The sequence below is a fragment of the Phocoena sinus genome, chromosome 11 (genome assembly GCF_008692025.1).
Source record: "Phocoena sinus isolate mPhoSin1 chromosome 11, mPhoSin1.pri, whole genome shotgun sequence".
NCBI lineage: Eukaryota > Metazoa > Chordata > Mammalia > Artiodactyla > Phocoenidae > Phocoena > Phocoena sinus.
In genome coordinates, this window is record NC_045773.1 from 17,801,739 (window position 1) to 17,823,149 (window position 21,411).

The following is a 21,411-nucleotide window of genomic DNA, read 5'->3' on the forward strand; positions in this document are numbered from 1 at the left end:
TCAAACAGGCACAGTGTGTAACAAAATCTAGAGATCCATTATGCAGTCTCACCAATTCCTATTAAATGAGGAAAAGGTGATGTGAATTCACAAACTCAATTATTCTTATAGAATAAAGGCTTTTGGCCTTCACTAAGGAAAAAGGGAAAAGTCCTCCAAGGTCAATTTTAATTGACAGGTTTGATTTATTTGTGATTGGCATATTGTTTTAAATACTTTGAGCTTCTGAATTACCTGAAAGCAGAATGCAGTCTAGGGAGGTTAATCAAGTCATCTGCTGTTTACTTTGCACTAATAATGGCCCTTAGATCCACCATTCACAGAAATAGAAAAGTAAGCATCCACTGATTTAGGACTTCATAAATCTTGAATTGGTGGGATCTGAATTCCACTAATTGTACTTGAGAATCTAACAGTCTTGAGTTGCAAAGACACATGCTCTGATTAGTAAAATCTTACCTGAGAAAGGGTTCCTCTACAGGTTTGTGGTAGATGACACTCCCTCAGAAAAGAGGTAAGGGTTTCCCTGGTGCTGCAGTGGTTAAGAATCCGCCTGCCGATGCAGGGGATGCGGGTTCGAGCCCTAGTCCGGGAAGATCCCACATGCCGCGGAGCAACTAAGCCGGTGCGCCACAACTACTGAGCCTGCGCTCTAAAGCCCGCGAGCCACAACTACCGAAGCCCGTGCACCTAGAGCCCCTGCTCCGCAGCAAGAAAAGCCACCACAATGAGAAGCCTGCATACCGCAACGAAGAGTAGACCCTGCTCCCCGCAACTAGAGAAAGCCAGCGCAGCAGCAAAGACTCAACGCAGCCAAAAACAAAAATAAATATTAAAAATAAAAAAAATTTTTTAATTTTAAAAAAGAAAGAAAAGAGGTAAGACTGTGATTCTCAGTCAACCGACTGACCAGGGCTAGAATGTTTGCATTTTATTTTATTTTATTTATTTGGTTGCACCGGGTCTTAGTTGCAGCTCGTGGACTCCTTAGTTGTGGCATGTGAACTCTTATTTGCGGCATGCATGTGGGATCTAGTTCCCTGACCAGGGATCAAATCTGGGCCCCCTGCGTTGGGAGCACGGAGTCTTAACCACTGTGCCCCCAGGGAAGTCCCTGCATTTTAGAATCTCCATCTCCTCTGCAGTGCCTCAGCAACACACTGATCTGGTTTTACAGAGACGAATTTCAAGGAAAACATCACCTAGACTTTATTTCAAATTACCCTGAGGATCAATATATCTCACTGATGTCCAGAAACTCCATGTTTATAATCTTCTGTTATGATATACAACTCAGGGAAGGTAAATGTCCTGTCAACTGCAATCTGTCTTTATTATTTTTAAGGAGGGCTAATTTCCATTATCAAAAGCAGATAAGGAATGCCAGCACTCATTTGTCATTCAAAATGGAATAGACTTGTTTAGCTGGGAATGAATGAAAACCATTATGTGCTGGGTCTGTTCTTTTACTAGTGGCAATAAAGTCACAATTCAAGGTCAGGGAAGATTCAAATGTGTTCTCCTGGGTTGCTACTATTTTCTTGCATAGGTTGGGGAGACGATTTTCCAAAAATAACTTGGGATTTCTAATATTTTTTCCCCTAAAACAGAGATAAGAAGCAGAAGCCTGAGATCTTCTCTCGTCTTCTCAAATAGTAGTTTTCATTTCACCAGTCCGGAGATGTTGGTTCTGACTTGGGGAAGTCTTTTCTTACTCCCATTCTTATGCAATGAATCCCACCTCACAACCTGTATAAAAGGCCGTGGCATGTGAAAAATGAGTCATTTAGTAGTGAGTGGGCTTGTGCAGCAAATCAGCACCAAGAGTACAGCCAGGCCTTGTTTTTTTCACAGGTTCTGCGCAGGAAATGCTAAAACTGCCATTTGCTATTTGGGATTTCAGACCAACAGATGGTAAGACCTCCCTGTGTGGGTGTTTCCCAGGCACCTCGAAATCAAAATATGACCCAAATTAAACTCATCTGCTGCCTTACAAATAATGGTCTTTCTTTAGCCCTTGCCGTCTCTAAATAGCACTGCCATCCATTTTGTAGGCTGAACTATAAGAAATTGCTTTTGAAGGTCATAAACAGCGGAATGCTGGCAATTTCAAACAGATCAACCTTCAGAGCTGTTCAGGTCAGAAACCTGGGTGAGACCTTTCTTACCTCCTCTCCCCTTCAACTCCCACAGCCAGCCGGTCATGGGGACTGGTAATTCTATTTCTCAGGCACGGTCTGCATCCATCTCTAAGGCAACCACCATAGCCGAAGTCAGTATTAATTGACCCCAGCAATTCTGCTGTCCACACTGCAATGAACCGGGGAGTCCTCTGTATTACCCAAGTCAGATCATCTCACTTTCGTGCTAAGAATTGTTCAATGGCGTCTCACTGCCCTTAACGCAAAGACCAGACACTCCAACATGGCTTACAGAGCCTGCAAGCTCCAGCCCCTGCCGACCTCTTCTATCCTACCGTGCTCTATTTTCTGGTTACTGGACCTTCTATCTTCTCAAACGTGTTCCTGTCCACTTTTGCAGTAGGGCCCCTTTGTACCTACTATTCCACTTGCCTGGAACTCTTTTCTCTCATTACCCACCCCAGGCCCTAGTCTCTCAGTGACCCCTACTACTCCTTCTTTCACGTCTCAGCATAAAAGCCGTTCCTCGAGAGAACCTTCTAGACATCCCCCAGACCAGAGTGGAACCCCATGTTACATACAGCCATGAGACTCTGTTCTCCACCTCAGCATGGATCACATTTCTAATTACCTGTTCAATGCCTTGCTAGACTCAAACTCCAAGGAGGCAAGACCAATAGATAACTAATAAGGACCTACTGTGTAGCACAGGGAACTCTACTCAATATTCTATAATGACCTATATGGGAAAAGAAACTAAAAAAAAAGTGGATATATGTATATGTATAACTGACTCACTTTGCTGTACAGTGGAAAGTAACACAACATTGTAAATCAACTCTACTCCAATAAAAAAAATAAAAGACCACAACTGTCTTGCTCACCACCATATCGCCATCACTAAGCCAGGGCTTCGCACCTAATGGGCGCTCAATAAATGTTTACTGAAGGCATGACCTTCACAAATGTCAAGGTTGCAATTCACAATTCAAAGCTGCCATCTTTGTTCAGTGATATTCTCAGTTTTGGAATATCTTCGGTGATTTTTCTATTTTGAATTTTAAAGGAGGAAACAAAAACATTCAATGTGAAAATTCAAAATGGAAAAGGTGAACCAGAACTCTGGACCTTCTCTGAATTATCCCCTAGCATAGCTACATCTAAAAATAGTTATTATTATAAGAGAAATAATAATAATCTAAAATAACATTTACTGAGCACCAACTATGTGCCAAGCTTATAGAGGAAAGCGAGGCTTAGAGAAGTTAAGAGGTTTAGTGAGGTCCACACAGTTAGTAAATGGTGCATCCATAGTCACAAAGACCCATAATCCAAGACATGCTTGGGATGCTCTCAGTCCCTCAATCTTTGGGAAAGACAATTTCTCAACCACAGGGACCCTCTCTCTACACCCTGAAGACTCAGAGCATCAACTACAGAAACCAAGAGGAACATATTTTCCACTGTAATTAAAATGTCTCTAAACACACCCTAGTTAATCCCATGATGTTTCCAAGAGCAATTCTCTCCCAAGCAGCATCTTATTAAAAGCAGGTGTTCCTACCGGAAGAAAGAGTCTCTGGGCAGCACACGGTTTGAATAATTTCTTCCATTCCTGAGGGTTTCCAACCGAAAATGTGATGGGGTAGATTCTGTACTCAAACTTCTTTGTATATGAGTCTGGCCACTGTCGTAGCTGAAAAACATGGAAGGTCAGGGGAGGGTGATTAGATCCCAGAAATATGGAAAACACCTAAATCTTCTGCATGGCCAGGTGGAAATTATTCAGGTAGCATACAAAGAAAGTCTAATTTTATCACCACAATTTATGCTCACTGAATAAAAAGACCATTGCTAAGATTTAAAAAAATAACACCCAGAGTTGGCAAGGATGATGGGAAACTGGCACCTAAACTGCAAGGGTAAATTTAAACAAACTTCCAGCATGGCGATTTAGAGACTAGTAACAGCAAATCCCAAGACAGACGCACAAGGACTTTCACCGAAACATAGTTTGTAATAAAAACAAACAAACAAGCAAAAAAACCTTGTTCAATACTCAGTGCTCAACGGTAAGGAATTGGGAAGACGCATTACGATGGAACTACGCGGTGGACTAATGTACAGTTAAAGTAGATCTATATGTGCTGTCATGAGAAAATGGTTACAATATATAGTTAGGTTTTAGTAAAAGCAAAGTACAATACGAAATGTATAATATGGTTCTATCTTACAGGGAAAAATATATGCATACACTTACACGTAGAGAAAAATCTGAACAGATATGCGCCTAATAGTTAAACGTGGGTACCTGTGGAGGAGGTGGCGGTGGTTTCGTTTTCTAAGTTTATATTGCTGTGTTCTTTAAGACTTTTATGGACAGTGTATATTATACTTTGTCTGCATAAATTAATTTTATAATAAAATTATTTTAATTTATAGACTCTATTTTTCAGAGCAGTTTTATGGTTACAGAATTGAGCAGGAAGTACAGAGACAGTTCCCATATACCCTCTCTCCTTTCCCTCCCACCCCCCAGTTTCCCCATCATTGACATCTTGCATTAATGTGGTACGTTTGTTACAACCGATGAACCAATATCAATACATTGTTAAGAACCAATATCAATACATAGTTTACATTAGGGTTCATTCTTTGTGTCGTGTAATTTTACGGGTTTTGACAAATGCATGATGTTCTGTGTCTACCATTATAGTATCATACAGCATAGTTCCGCTGCCCTAAAAATCCCCTCTGTTCCATCTATTCATCCCTCCTCCCTCCTTTTCATCTCTGAACTACTGGCAACCACTGATCTTTTTACTGTCTCTCAGTTTTGTCTTTTCCAGAATGTGATATGGTTGGAATCACACAGCATACAGTCTTTTCAGATTGGCTTTTCTCCTTGGCAATATGCATTTAAAGTTCCTCCATGTCTTTCTGTAGCCTCATAGCTTATTTTTTTTATCACTGACCAATATTCCATTGTATAAACATATCACAGTTTGCTTGCCTATTTATCTATTGAAGGACATCTCGGTTGCTTCCAGTTTGCGGTGACTATGAATAAAGCTGCTCTAAACATTCATGTGCAGGTTTCTGTGTGGACAATTTATCAACTCATTTGGGTAAATACCAAGAGGTGCGATTACCAGATTGTATGGTCAGCCTACATTTAACTTTCTAAGAAACTACCAAACCGTCTTCCAAAGTGGCTGTACCATTTTGCATTCCCACCAGCAATGAGTGAGAGTTCCTGTTGTTCCATATCCGCTTCAGCATCTGGTGTTATCAGTGTTATGGATTTTAGCAATTCTAATGGTATGTAGCTGTATCTCATCATTTTAATCTGCAATTCCTTAATGACATGTGATCTTAAGCATCCTTTCATATGCTTATTTGCATATGTATCTGTGTATCTTCTTTTTTTTTTTTTTTTTTTTTGCGGTACACGGGCCGCTCACTGCTGTGGCCCCTCCCATTGCGGAGCACAGGCTCCGGACACACAGGCTAGCGGCCATGGCTCACGGGCCCAGCCGCATGTGGGATCCTCCCGGACCAGGGCACGAACCCGCGTCCCCTGCATCGGCAGGCAGACTCCCAACCACTGCACCACCAGGGAAGCCCTGTGTATCTTCTTAATTCTTTTTAGTTAATGCCTTCCCAGTGCCACAGTAACTCCACTTCTGAGAATTTATCCTAAGGAAAAATTCCAAAAGTACATACACACTTATTACAAGGTTGTTTACTGTAGCATTGTTTGTAACAGTGAAAAATAGGAAACAAGGTAAATAAGAAATTGGTGAAATAAGCTCTGGGATAGGCTTACACAACAGAACACTATGCAGCTACTAGTGACAATGTTGCAGAAAAAGGTCAGCAAAACATGGTAGTGGAAGAGCCAAACCCAGCCTGCTACAAATAGCACACAAGCCAAGAATGGGTTAAACATTTTTAAATAGTTGAAAAAAATAGAAACAAGAGGGCTTCCCTGGTGGCGCAGTGGATGAGAGTCAGCCTGCCGATGCAGGGGACACGGGTTCGTGCCCCGGTCCGGGAGGATCCCACATGCCGCGGAGCGGCTGGGCCCGTGAGCCATGGCCGCTGGGCCTGCGTGTCTGGAGTCTGTGCTCCGCAAGGGGAGAGGCCGCGACAGTGAGAGGCCCGCGTACCGCAAAAAAAATAAAAATAAAAACAAGAATAACACTTTGTGACATGTGAAAATCACATGAAATTTGGATTTCACTGTCCATAAATACAAGTTTTGTTGGAACATAGCCATATCCATTTGTTTAGGTATATCTATGGCTGCTTTTATAAGAAGGAATAGAGGTGAGTAGCTGTGAGACCAGACAGCCTGCAAAGCCTAAAATAGTTACTATCTGGTCTTTCACAGAAAAAGTTGGTCAACCCCTATTTTAGAAGAAATTCAGTAATATAAGTAACAGTGATAGAAAATATAGAATATAATTCCATTTCTGATGTTGATATGACAAGAAATGTAAATAAATACACAAAAATTGTTCTCCTCGGCATTAATATGATGGTTGACTTTTTTCATTTCTGATTTTATAACTTTTTTTTGATAGTTTACATTCTTACTCTCTGTCCACTAATATACCTTCTTTTTTTACAGTGTACATATATTGCTTATATAGTTGCATAAAATTTTTTGAAAAACCACACCATTGGGAACACTTTAAATTTGCAATTTTGAGATGGATATTTGGGAGAGAAATCTTCAGGCATAAATACCCAACACAAGTGCACGAACACATCAGAACTGACACTGGGCGTGAACATTCAGTACAACAGTACCAACCAATCAGAACAGACACTGGGCACAAATACTCAGGATAACTGAGCCACTGCACAACAGCCCAAAATCATCCCTGGAAGGAGAACGGGAAGGTCCCATAGTCTACTGATTTCCTTGACTCTTTGATCTTTAGCATCCTATCTTCTAGAAGGGCTTATCCACCTTTGCCGATCCATGTTTTTTAAGTGGAATATTCATTCAGTCCATTTATATTTGTTCCTATGTCTATATTTGAATAGTATACTGACTCCAGCCACTAGAAATTCCTGTTGACACCTCTTCCTATGTCAGAGCTACACACACACACACACACACACACACACACATGATGTCAATGCCCCATGGGGCCCCACCTATCACCAGAACGGATTGGTGGCCATCCCCGCTTCTGTGTCGCACTATTTCCTGATTCTAAGTCTAGGGCAGGAGCACAAATTAACCAAACTTAAATCATATATTTGATCCTGAACTTCTGGAGAAGCTACGAAATCAACCAACTGGCATTTTCAGCTTTTATACTGGGAGATGACAAAAATAAATGAAACTTTCAAATATTAAATACCAACAACGTAGACAGTAAATACCACCAGACAGTGTACTTAAGCAGCTTTAAAAAAATTTCTACTTAAGTATAACAGAACTCGTCCACAATGCCGTTTCCAGAGGGATAATGACGGCGATTAGCATTTTGTTTTGTTTTGTTTTGACCCTGAGGTATGTGGCCCTGAGCATCTCCGGAAGTTATCCCAAGACACTCTGGATATTCCCACAATGCCTCAGTGTTGAAACTGACAACCTTCAGAAGGATGGTATAACCTGCGCCTCCACACCAGCATCTCATGTGGCTGAGCAAAAACCAACTGCTGCTGATCTATAGCTTCAGGGCTAACACAGTGCCCAACCCAGGGAGATGTTCCAAGGAATCTTTGTGGAATGAGAGAATAAATAGGTTATCTGATTCAGCCTCACAATTACACTCAGCAATAAGAAGAGCAAGAATTGGCTGTCCCTTTTGTATGTCTATTATAGATTTTTGCTTGATACAGATGAAGAAATTGAGACTGAGAAAAGTTCTGTGACTTACGGAAGAGCCAATACTTAACATCTAAACTTGCACCATGATCCCAGCATGGAAAAGAAAGGGGTGACTCCATATGCCCTGCCGTGATGTGAACACCCTATTATAATCTCCTTTGCCAATGGAGCTTCACTGGTCTAACAAAGAACTGAGGAAATAAGCCATCAGAGGGATAAAGTCAGCACGGCAACGTAAAACGTGGCTCAACTTCACAGGTATCTGCAATATTTCCCCATACTTTAGCTCCTAATTTATAATGTCCCAGGTACTACGGCTCATAACAAATTACCCCAAAACTTTGTAGTATAAAATGACCATTTATTATGCTCAGATATCCAAGGATCAGGAACTCAGACAAGGCACAGAAGGGACGGCTTGAGTCCGCTCCACAATGTCTGGGGCCTCAGCTAGAAGGCTTGGAGGCTGGGGGCTTGAATCATCTGAAGGCTCGTTCTCACATGTCCGGTGGTGGAGGTCAATTACCGACTGGGGACCTCAGCTCCTCTCCGTGTGGGCGAGTTTGGACTTCCTCACTGCATGGTGGCCAGGTTCCAGGGCCAGGCATCCTTAGACAGAGCCAGGCACAAGCTGTATGCTTTCAATGATCTAGCTTCAGGACATTTGGCATACTCTATTTTATATACACATACGTATTATGTATGTAGACGTATCTGTATTAGCCCTTGCCTTATAACAAATTACCCCAAAAGCTAGTAGCTTAAAACCACAAACGTTCATTAACTTATATCATTTTTTAGGGTCAGGGATCTGTGAATTGGGTTGTTCCAGCTCAGGACCTCTCGTGAGGGTGAGTCATGTGAAGGCTGGATGGGGCTAGAGGTCCTGTCTCCAAGCTCAAGCACACGAGTGTCGGCAAGAGGCCTTCATTCCTTAACACATGGGCCTCTGCAAGGGCTGCTCTGACATAAAAGCTGACCTCCAAGAGAGAAAGAGTGCAACCAAGATGGAAGGTGCAGTGCCTTATTAAACCTAATCTCAAAAGTGACATAGCATCACTTCTTCCCTATACTACTGGTCACACAGGCCAGGCCTGGGACAGTGCAGGAGGGAAATACACAAAGGTGTGAATAACAGGAGGCCCTTTGGAAAACACAATCTGTTACACATCTATAGTTACACATATACAAGACTTCTCTTGTCTTTTTAAAGTCTAAGCCTGTATTCTGTTCTGCTCTGTCCTCATGCCCCAACTTCTAGCATGCAGTAGGTACTCAATAAATACTTGTCCAATGGATATTGTACATGACCTGACTAGTGTTGACCCATAGCCACTTTTCCTCCATTCCTTCCTGTAGGATACCTCTCAGCCCCCTTGGAGTTGGGTGGGCCTTGTGACCAACTGCTTCTGGACAGTTAAATAGGAGCAGAAATGTCACTGCCAAGTTGAGGGAGTGAAAAGCACAGTGGGGATCCGATAGTCCCAATCTTTCCTTTAGTGGCATCTCAAGAACTGCAGAGGCCAAATGTTCCAGCAGGTGCAGCTACGTGCATGAATCGTCTCTGTCAACTGTGGTCCCAGGCTGAGGGGGCCGTGTGGACAGGGACCCTGCTGTGCTTGCATGAGACACGCAGCAGGCATGTGGAAAGTCTCTGAGCTTTCTGGAAGCTGTCACTGCAGCCTGAGCTAGCCTATCAAGATTACCGAGGAGCACCTCTTGTATCACTTCTGCTGGTCCCAAGCTACAAAGGGGGAAAGCGAAGTCCAAAAAGCCCACAAGACTTGCCCGAGATCACACAGCAAGAGTGGAGCTAAATTCTGAATTCAAGACTTCCATCTACTAGTTTGGGAGGTAGTAGGGTATAGTGGTTAAGTTCGTGGAGGTCTGAGTCAGTGACCTTGAACTGACACCTGATGAGCTACTCACTAAGACTCTCTGAGTCTCAATGATCTCAGCTAGTAAAATAGGGACATGGTTATTACCATCTTCAAAGGATTCTTGTGAGGATTCAGTAAGAGTAAATCATAAGTCATAAGGCCTTGATAAAGGCTATTTTATTTTTAAAATTATTATTACTACTATTATTGTTATTAATTATAATTCCCCTTATACCACAGCTTCAGAGAAGCTACCTACACGTGTTTCAATGTTTTTCTTTGCCCCTTTCACTGACTCAGACCTTCCTCAAGCCATTTTCCGATCAATTTCAAAGCCCCAAGACTGTTCTACCCTGACTTCTCTTGCTGAGGATGTCGACGTGATTTTTTTTCTGGAGAACACATAACACGTTTTCTAGCTTTCTGTTATTAGTCTTTCTCTGCCCAACGGGCTGCTTTGGCCTTTCTCATCAGCATGGCTACCCCAGTGGCAGGATGCAGCCTGGTGACACAAGTCGGTAGGTACAAAACAAAAGCGCTTCTCTCTCTGCCAGCGCACAAGAACTCACCGCAAGAGAAGCCTCTCGAGGAAAAGAAAGCTCAGTCTACAGTCGCACACGTACCGAGCCCGGGGAGAAGAGGGAATTCCAAAGCTCTCCTGGACTGGGAGGAAGCTGTTACTCATTCCTCAGTACAGGAAGAGTCAAATCAGTGATGACCCAGCCACATAATAAAAGATTGTGTCGTCAGCAAAAAGGGATGAGGTGAGAATCTATGAGTCCTCACCTGCAACGATGTTGATGCTATGGCTTTAAGTGAGGAAACGCAAGTTCCAGAATAATACACAGAGAGTGATTTGAATTTTGTAAAAGAAATATGTTTTGATAAATAAATATAATAAATAAGTATATTATATATAATAAAAGAATACATGCATGTGTTATACGTGTGTTTATACTTATACAAATATATGTGTATACACACAAACATACAATATCACACAGATGTGTAAACACACACACACTTGCATATGAAAAAAAATATGGGAGAATCACTCACAAGTGTTGACTCTGACAGTTTCTTGTGTGGGAAAGAACCGTAGCAAGGACTTCTGCCTTTTTAATTTATAACATCTATACTGTTGGAATTTATTTTGATGAGCATATATTATTGGTCATTCAAAAAACATACATACATAGATAAAAATTAGCTACGTGACTCCCACTAAGAACAATGTCAATAACACCAAGAGGGATGGCGCCCTGGGTCAAGTGCTTTAAGTGCATCATCTCATTTAATCCTCACCATGTCTCTCTACAGGGGGTGTAATTATCCCTATATTATAGATGAGAACAGTAAGGCTCAGAGTCAAGGGTTCATGGGCGCACAGCTGAGTATGCAGCAAAATAATTAGGAAACAGGATATGCCTTTCCCGCAATGCAGTCTGTCTGCACTCAGTAAACAGCGTGCCACAATTCCTGTACATTCACCTGCTTGTCAAACTCGGACTTCAGAGATTCTTCGGTGAAGATGTGAAATCGCATCTTCCTGTGGCTGAAGAGCACGGCCGATTTGAGCATGACCAGCGTCTCCTCCAGCCGATTGCCACAGGCCACCACGGCCAGGTGGATCCAGAGCTCGGGGGGCAGTACAGCTTGGAAACTCCTGAGTTCTCCAGGCCTCCTAGAAAGAAGAAAAACAGGTGAAAGCTGTTATTAAACTCATAAAAGAGAAAAAAAAACAGCTAGTGAAGGGTTGGAACGTTTCAAAACATGAACAGGCACAAGCTGTCATATTTTATAAAATGATAAGCATTTTGACAATTCTTCCTGCTTAGAGAAAAATACCGTTTATTCCCATATTTATCCTGGCAATAGCAGGATGAGTCACTGTTTGGACTGCTATAGGTGTCTGAGGCTTTTTCCGCCAGCATTGAGCTGTCTAGTGCCTGCTGGCTGCCTACTGGCCCATGTTTGGAAATGGTATTGCTAAACTCTGACAGCTGACACAGGGCTGTGGAGCTCCCACTCACATGGGCCATGGAAATTAGATTTGAACGCAACTTGAGCAAGAGGAAGGTGGGCGGTGGCTTTCCCATGTGAAACGAGCAACGTGATACTCCCATGATCTGGATGGTTTTAGCTCGCAGTGGAATGCATGACCACCGGACCATAGGAGATCATGCACACCCGGGAAGTGAGCAAAGAAAACAACGCATGGGCCTCCATTCCATCTCGGGAGAGTCTTAAAGAAACAGGTGCTAATCCTAACTGTCTCGCTCAAGACTGCGGAGCTGGTAGGTATGAAATTCAGCTTCCAGTGTGAAATGCATATTAACGAGAAGCGGACGGGAGAGGGGGCAGGTTAAGCTGAAAATTACCAAGGTATCAAACATCCAGTCAACAGCTGAGAGGGGAATAGGGTCCAAGAAGTCCAGAATCATCATCCAGCTATTTCCTCGTCATAAAACATTTGTTCCAGACAAGGAGACACAGCCAAGCCTCAAACACACCACTGAGAAACATTTGCAGGCAAGCTGGAAGAAGCTGGCCTGGAAAAGGTGCCCTGAGACAAATGAAACTAATTTACTTGCACAAAAGATCTGGAGACCAGGGGAACTTGGACGTGGAATGCTACCTTCCTTCCAAAAACTTCGAGTTCAATCAGCGTGCTGCTCCATTATTCACTGCTCGGTCGAATAAAGGAAGCCTTGCTCCAGATTTCTTTCACCAAGAGGAAAGTTGAAGATGTGGGTGGAGGACTTTTGATAGCTTTCCAGTTTGATTACTTAAGAGTGCGCTGAATAGAAGCACAGCCTGCTGGCTTAGTTAAGCTCAGATTCAGGGAGTCACTGAGGTTCTAGTTATTTCGGGGATCGGAGGAAAAGACAAGTAGAGATGTCCTACATATCTCCTGAAATTGTCCACGTCTCTCCATGCCCCTGCTGCTACCTGATGAGATCACCAACTTCCCTCACCTGATCGCTGTGACAGCCCCCTAGATGGTCCACCTGTCTCCAGTCTGATCCTTAACCCCTAGCCTATGATTTCTTCTTGTGGGTGCCAGAGTGACGTTCTTCTAAAAATGCACATAGGATAGTGTTACTCCCTTGATAAAAATCATGTAAGGCTCCCGACTGCCTTCAAGGTCAAGTCCAAACTGCTGACTGCGGCTCCTACTTATATCTCTTGTAACTGCCTCTAGCACCCTCCGCCTGCGTGGGCAGCCATGCAAAATCACGGTCACACTTATATTGCAGCTCTCCAGCTCACGCCTAGTCATGAGACCATGGACCATGCTGGGTTGCCTTCGGGCCTTGGCACATACACTGTCTCTCAGAAATGCTCTTCTCTGCTCTCTCTGCCTTGCTAACTGCAGCCCATTTATTAGTCCACAAAGGTATAATGAGTGCCTGCTACGTGCCAGACACCGTTCTAGGTGCCAGGAAGATAGTAGCGAACAAACCAGACCAAGATGCCTGCCCTTGCAGAAGTTACATTCTACAGGTGGTAGGAAAAAGACAAAGGAAGGATAATGGTCAAAGCAAACAATAACTAAGTAACTTATATAGAAAGTTATCCAGTGGTAAGTGCTAGGAGGAAATAGATAACCGAGCCAGGAGGGATACAGGAGTGGCTGATGGGCTGGAATATATTATACAGTGCAAAGTTAGGGGAGTCCTCACTGAGAAAGTGAGATTCGACGACAGCCTGACGGTGGGGAAGGCAGGAGGGAGTCACGTGCTTTTCTGGGTGAGGAAGATTCCAGGCAGAGAGGACAGTCAGAGCAAAGACACTAAATCAGGAGGATGCCTGGTGAACTCAAGAACCCTTGCCTTCAGGATTCAGACGTCTTCTCTCCCTCAGCTTCATGGATGGGTTTTCATACCTGCTATTAAAGCCAACTCCCAACCAATTTACGTAAAGGGATGGGAAGGATGCGTCACAGATAATGCTAAAATCACAGTCAATTAACAAAAAAGACAGTCAAAATACCAGCCAAAGTATGCTACAAAAGAGATTTAATGCAAACTCACTTGCTTAAAATTATGTTCAATGTTTAAAAACACAGGTATCCAAAGGTACTAAAACGATAAATGCAATAGCTTAGATATCTTAAATACGAACTATTACCCCACCCCCAAATAGAACAACTCAGCCTAGTTTAGCTTTACACCTTGGGCTTTTACATAAATTAAAAGTTTTAACCTCAGTAATCAGGGAAATACTAATTCAAACAATAAAGAGATTCCACGTTATGTTCACACTGGCAAAACATAAAAAAATAAAAGTTGGACCATACACGTCTCAGAGTGGATATGGAGGTGGGGGACAGCTCAGAGGTCGCTAGGGGCAGTGTAAGTTGACCCAGACACTTTGGAAAGCCTTTTGGCAACATCTATCAGGAGTGAAGATTATATATATATATATATATATATATATATATATATATACGCCCTCACTCTTCTGGTTCTACCCTTACATATGTGACCTGAAGAAACTCTTGCACGTCTGCACAGGACCCACACAAGAATGCTCACAGCAGCCCTGTGTATAATAGTGAAAAGTTGGAAAAAACTCTTGTGTCTACGCACAGGAGAATCATGAATTATTTGACAAGTTTAAGTGGAATACTACACAGCAGAGAAAATGAACAACTCAGAAGGTCACGTGTCAACGTAAGGATCAAGAGGAGAAAGAGCAATTTGTAGCAGGATAGTGATAGCGTGAGACCATTTGGATGAAGCTTGAAAACCAGCAAAACAGCACTGTGTGCTCTTCACAGACATATGGAGCAAAAGTCATCATGCATGAGGATGAGAGACATCAAAGGCAAGGCAGTGGTTATTTGCAGGGACTTAAGTTTTTACTTCTTAAGATGAGTGCAGGGTTCACAGAAATTCATGATGTAATTGTCTGTTTTATTCGTACGCCCGAACTATTTGACATATACTTTGTTTTTCTTTTTGATTAAAAAAGCTTGCACCTCCCTGCAGCACAGCAGGCCACTTCTTTGCTTTGCAGGCTTCAGTGATATGGGACTGCACGGTACACAGAGCAGGGGCTGGGGCCTGCAATCTTTTTTGGTGTCTGGTGACAGGTACTAAAAAAGACAAATAAAAGCCTCTCCTGGTGGCAGTTCAAGTATCAGCGGCTGGGGTTTAACGAGACCTTTGCTGCCCCTACTGTGTTACCTCTCACGTTACATTAAAAATCCTAGGCTTCAGGTAATAAGCGTCTGTGCTGTGTGGTCACACGGAATAATCAAGTTTAAGGGTGCTGAAATGGTGTGCCTTTCACGAGATCTTACCAACAGCACACTCAGCCCCTCTCAAATGTCACCTGAAGGCTCTGCAAGGATCAAGGGAAGTCCAGTCTGTGAACCTAGGACTTCTTAACCCCTTGAGTCACCAGGTGTTGGTGGCAAATGGGAGATGGGGAACTGTACTTCCCCTGCTCTGACTGGTGGTTAACTATGTTCTTATTTACACTTTATTAAAGAAGACTGGAGTGGACATTTGCTGTCCAGGATTTTTAAAGACCTGTTGCTGAGGCTGGAGCTGATGGCAGGCACCTTGGTCACCACACTGGTAGAGCCTGGAAGGCAGTCAGCAGACTAGAAAGCAGAGCTACAAGATGGTGGGTCAGATCTCGGGTGGCATTACTTGAGCGCCTGAATCCAGGTGCACTGACCCTAACCCTGGAAGTTCATTGATCAAGCCAATAAACTCTCCTCTACTTAAGTCAGTTTGAAACAAACTTACAACTTAGCAATCAAAAGTGTCTTAAGGGCTTCCCTGGTGGCGCAGTGGATGAGAGGCCGCCTGCCGATGCAGGGGACACGGGTTCGTGCCCCGGTCCGGGAAGATCCCACATGCCGCGGAGCGGCTGGTCCCGTGAGCCATGGCTGCTGAGCCTGCGCGTCCGGAGCCTGTGCTCCGCAACGGGAGAGGCCACAACAGTGGGAGGCCCGCGTAGCGCAAAAAAAAAAAAAAAAAAAAGGTGTCTTAACGTAGGTCTTAAAAATAGGTTTCCAATCACCTTGGACTCACTCCGCCTCTCTCATATTCTCACTAGGAGTCATCCTTGAAATGGTCCATGAATCCATTCCCTCTCTGTAGCTCACTGCTAGGACCTTGATCAAATCTCCATGACTCCACCAGTTTCATAGGCGGAGGAGACACCAGATACCACGTCGCACAGCGGATTCCCGACCCGGCTGCATATCATCATCACGGGAGGTGTTTGTTGGTACTGAAACCCCATCTCACAGAGATTCTGATTCCGGGGGTCTGGGGTGAGGCCCCAGAGTTTACACATGAGCACACTTGAACTACAACCATGTGCAGTTCATCTCCAGCCAGGAGCTCATCATCTGAGCTGACCTCTCACCTCTCCTCTGTCTGCCGAACTCTTCCCCGAGCCCTCAGGAACGCCCGTTCTATCCTCTGCCTTTTCTCACGGTCTCCTCTTCACCTCTTGCCTTAATGAAAACATGCTGCCTTGTGAGGACGCCACCTCCCCAGCAGACCCCTGGAGTGGCAGCTGTTCTTCCTGCCCTGTCCTAGGGGCCTCAGGGCAGGAGGCGGGGCTGGTTTTCTCCTCGCTTCCCACAGCCGCGCCCAGACGCGGACCATGTCTCCATGGCGAAGTCCGTGGATGCAGCTATTCCACCTTCCGTGCTGCCGTCGTCTCTCAGCTGCCGGTTTATTCCGCTTCATTCACTGAGTTGAGCTTCTTGCGGGTGTTTCTCCTCACCCCCGTTCCTCAATATTCTTCGGGGCTTCATCTGCTCTTTGGAAGATGGTTCCCGATCCTTCAGTTTTGTGAGCTGAACACCCTGCACCTTTTCCTTCTTACTACCTGAAGCACCTAGTGCTGGGCTCATATCCTGGACCTTCACACAAACTGTTCCACCTGGAATGTTCTTCCCTAGCTCTTTGCAAAGCTGCCTCCTTCTCTTTTGGACAGTAGAATGGCCTCCCCTGACACCTCACTGAAGGAGCACCGTCCCTTTTATTTTCCATCATGGTCTTTGTTTATTTCATTCCAAAAATGAACCTCAGCTGGTGATTATATATTCTTTCATTGTAATTCATAGCAAGTACACAATATTATTTACAGTCAATATAAGACAGTGTATCAATAAATTAAAAATATCTTTAGAAAAAAGACTGGAATAAAACAATGCACATTTTCAATTAAAAAAATGTAAAACGTGTTGAAATAGTAAAGTTGGTACATGAAAAAACTTCTTGCCCCATAAAAAATGGGTTTTTTTGCATGTTACATTCTGGTCTTTACTCCATTGAATACATATTTTTACAGCTGCAGTAATGCTGTACATACAATTTTATATCCTACTTTTTTCATCTGCTTCTTTTATTTTTCTTATTACTTTTTAAGTCTTCATGACCATCATTTTATTCCATCCAGCTAAAACACCATATGGCTTATCATCATTTCCTTTGTGTTGTTGTTTCCAACTGTTCTCAGTTATATATATTAAAAAATCTTGCACTAAGCATGGGTGGGCCAATAGATTTCTTTCTTTCTTTGCATTATTTCCTTTCACTACATTCCCTGGAATGGATTTACTGGGTTAATAGCTATTATCCTAGCAAGAATGTAGTAATTTTGACAGTTTCTCGAATTTACTCAAGAGTTCTTGGAAAACACCAGACCGTAAGAAGCAAAAACAAAAAAAATGTAATACACATTAGCCCAGCCACCTCTGAACTCCTTGTATGAGGTAACCGTGTAGCTGACTGCTGAAACAAGATGAAACACACTTGCGTATGGCATCAGTGCCTCCAAATTCCTTGTGTTCTGAAGCGGTGATGCTTAGGTTGCAGTTATCATTTAGACACTGCATCAAATAACACTGAGTCTCATAGTGAGAAGTTATTCCATTTTCAGTTCTTTTTCAACAATGGCAATAAGAAAGTCTCAGTTGGTGCTAATATGTCTTGAACACCTTTCTTTTTCTCTTTTTTAATATTTATTTATCTTGGGCTGTGCTGGCTCTTAGTTGCAGCACGTGGGATCTTTAGTTGTGGTGTGCAGACTCTTAGCTGTGGCATGTGGACTTCTTAGTTGTAGCATGCAGACTTCCTAGTTGCAGCATTCATGTGGTATCTAATTCCCCAACCAGGGATCAAACCCAGGCCCCCTGCATTGGGAGCAGAGAGTCTTAACCACTGGACCACCAGGGAAGTCCCCTGAACACCTTTCTAATGTTGCCTAATCCTCCCTTTCAACTGAAAAGACAGCAGACTTTAGATACAGAACCTTCAGCAGGAGAATCAAGTTAGAAATGAACAACATTGTTTGGTTTTCTTAGTGTTTGATTTGACAATTACCTTCTGTTTATGTTTTTGCTGACAATTCATGGTGGTGTTATAAAATTTCCTTTAAAAACAAATATACTCAGAACGTGGAGAAATTAGCACCCTCAAACATTGCTGGTGGGATTGCAAAATGGTGCAGCCACTTCAGAAAGCAGTTCTACAGTTCCTCAAAATTTTAAATATAGAACTACCATATGACCCAGCAATCCTATTTCTCGGTATCTACCCAAGAGAAATGAAAGCATATGTCCTCACAAAAACGTGTACATTTATAAATGTTCATAGGAGCATTACTCACAAGAGCCAAAAATTCCAACCCCAATGTCCATCAACTGATGAATAGATAAACAAAATGTGGTATGTCCATACAATGGAATATTATTTGGCAATAAAAAGGAATGAAGTACTGATGCATGTGACAACATGTATGAACCTTTAAAACCGTGAACTGTGGACCTCGTGAAAATATAAAAGACCGCATGTTTTATGACTCCATATGTATGAAAAGTCCAGGATAGAAAAATCCATAGAGACATAAGGCAGGTTAGTGGTTACCAGAGACTCACAGAAGGGGCAAATGGGGAGTGACTGCTTTTATGGGTATAGGGTTTCTTTTTTGGGTGATGAAACTGTTCTGAAATTGGATAGCAGGGATGGCTGCACAAGTCTGTGAGTAAACTAAAAACCTCCACAGTGTACACCTTTTAAGGGTATTTGAATTATATTGCAATAAAGCTGTTTATTAAATACATAAAGGCACACATTTATAACAGGGATAGATTTAAACTTTTTCCTTTTAAAGTTAGCATATGGTAGTGTAGTCATGTTAAAAGAATCATGATACTGACGTGGGAACAACTGAGGCTTGTAAAACGCCGCCCCCATTGTCCTGGCTTAAGCCGGCCCTGTGATCCAATGAGCAATGATGCTCATAACACAGAAGGCTCAGAGCAGAAGCAGCCTCACCACCTCCGCGCTGCCCAAGACCAAGCGTCTCCTTAATTGCTTAAAAAGTCTCAAGCGTGTGACTTAATTAAACTTCAATTTCTGGAGTGTATAAATAATGAAATACGGCATTTGTGTGTCTGCTATTTACGTTGGAGCCTATTACTGCAAAACACACTGAATTATTAAAGCGAGTAATTGCTTCTACTCAGACCCTCTTTTCTGCCATCTGCTGCTACCTCTGTTTCCAGGGCTTCTCCTTAACTGACAGGCTAAATTAACTCAGGTAAAGCTGATGCTATGATACGGGCCGGCCGTGTGAGCTGGACGGAAAAAAAATCACAGTTCTTTCAAACACAGCCTGAAACATTTGGTGACTAGTTTTAACAGGGAAGGAAACACAGAAACATGAGGGTGGGGAAGGAAGCAGACACATTTTAAGAGGTTGAATATGCTCACCCTAGGGGAAGACTTGAATAGCAGAATGCCACTCCCCTCTCCCCTAGTGGAATCTCTTACAAGACGAAGCCACGGCTATCTGAATGTAGAAGTTTGCAAATGGGGTCAGAGTGGCAGTTGAAGACGTGGAAATACCTTGATTCAGCCCCTAGTAGGAGTGTCTGGTGATGGGTGGTTATATCTGCCTTAAGTGCTGGCAGCCAGAGGCACTAGTGAAGCTCCTCACAAACCACAGGTCTGGGAACACACGAGACCCTTGACAAAAAATTTCCGCACCGAAGCTGTAAGTAGAGCCTTCACTTAGCAACCCAGACGTGACGCTCAGGACTGTGCTAACGGTTAAATCACTTTTAACGACCCATGGTTTGGAGTTAAATCAACTATCTTTAATCTTCCAAGACAGACAGAAAAGCCTGAAGTCCCAGCATTACATGAACAGTGTTGACACAGTGCCCAAAATATCTGCCATGAGGGGGAGGCTTGATAAAATCATTCGATAAGGGCATCCAATTACTAATAGTTTGTATTTAGTCTGGATCATGATATTTGAAACATGGCTGTGTTCCTAAACAAAGTCTAGGTCTAACGCACAGTAGGTGTTCAATGTCCAAAGCTGGTGACTTTGTGCGTCTCTAGGCGTGTGTGTCTGCTTTTAGCCATCATTGTACACATATACATGCTTTATGATTAGGAAGTAGCAGAGCAAGGATTCAAACTCAGGCAGCTGGACTTAAGAAGCCCTGCTTTTATTTATGACGCTGTATTTGGGGTCACACACAAGCGAGTCAGAAAAGGAGCCCCTCCAGGCAGATGAAGCCTTTATCTCTACTCAGAGCTCCTGACTCAATGATCCGAAGGTGGACTGGATTTCAGTCCTCACCCACAGCCCCGCCAGGTGTGACTCGCACGGCACACCTGCACCATCTCTACCTCCATAATCCATCCTCTCGCTCTTAGCTGAGGTCTAAGAGCACAACTGGGTTTATAATTCTTCTCCTTCCAAAACTCTAGGAGGCTGCCTGGACTGATTCTCATTTCATTCTTCCCCCCGTGATTGTTCCTGACACACAGGGGATTCTATTTCTCCATCTCCCTCTTCTTTTCAAATTAAGATGTTATTGAGATTTAAAAAATATGAACCAGCAGCGCTGGTTTGAAATAAATGTCTGGTGACATACGAGGGAGAAGCATGAGGATTACATATTCTGAGAATGGGCATCTCTATCTCATTTCCTGAAAAAGAGCATAAGGGACTTACCAATTTTTTTTTTTTTTCGGTACGCGGGCCTCTCACTGTTGCGGCCTCTCCCATTGCCGGAGCACAGGCTCCGGACGCGCAGGTTCAGCGGCCATGGCTCACGGGCCCAGCCGCTCCGCGGCATGTGGGATCCTCCCGGACCGGGGCACGAACCCGCATCCCCTGCATCGGCAGGCGGACTCTCAACCACTGCGCCACCAGGGAAGCCCCGGGACTTACCAATTTAAGCAAAGGAAAAGTGGTCTCCCCAGCTAATTTCCATACTCTTATGCCTCAGGCCAATAGGGATTTAAAATTTTTATGATAATTAATATACTTTAAATTGTTTCATAAATATATAAGTAATGCATATACTTATCACAGAAAAAAGTGTAAAATACAGACAAGCGAAGGCAGGCGAGGGGTAACCAAACCAACTTCATAACCTCTGTTAACGTTTTGGTATACCATCTTCCAGAGTTATAACCACTATATGTAGGTGTGTGTATATAAATATGTAAAAACTTTTAAAGAATGGGATAAT

General features: G+C 43.2%; 1 protein-coding gene across 1 annotated transcript in view; it reads right to left on the reverse strand.

Annotated features, from left to right (window-relative positions):
• The window catches only part of GXYLT2 (glucoside xylosyltransferase 2), an 84,647-nt gene that overhangs the window by 52,089 nt on the left and 11,147 nt on the right, over positions 1-21,411 (reverse strand). Inside the window, exons 2-3 of the mRNA XM_032650301.1 lie at positions 11,367-11,559; positions 3,706-3,837 (exon numbers count right to left, since the gene is read on the reverse strand). Coding sequence (XP_032506192.1) covers positions 3,706-3,837; positions 11,367-11,559 — 325 coding nt within the window. The remainder of the gene's footprint in view (positions 1-3,705; positions 3,838-11,366; positions 11,560-21,411) is intronic.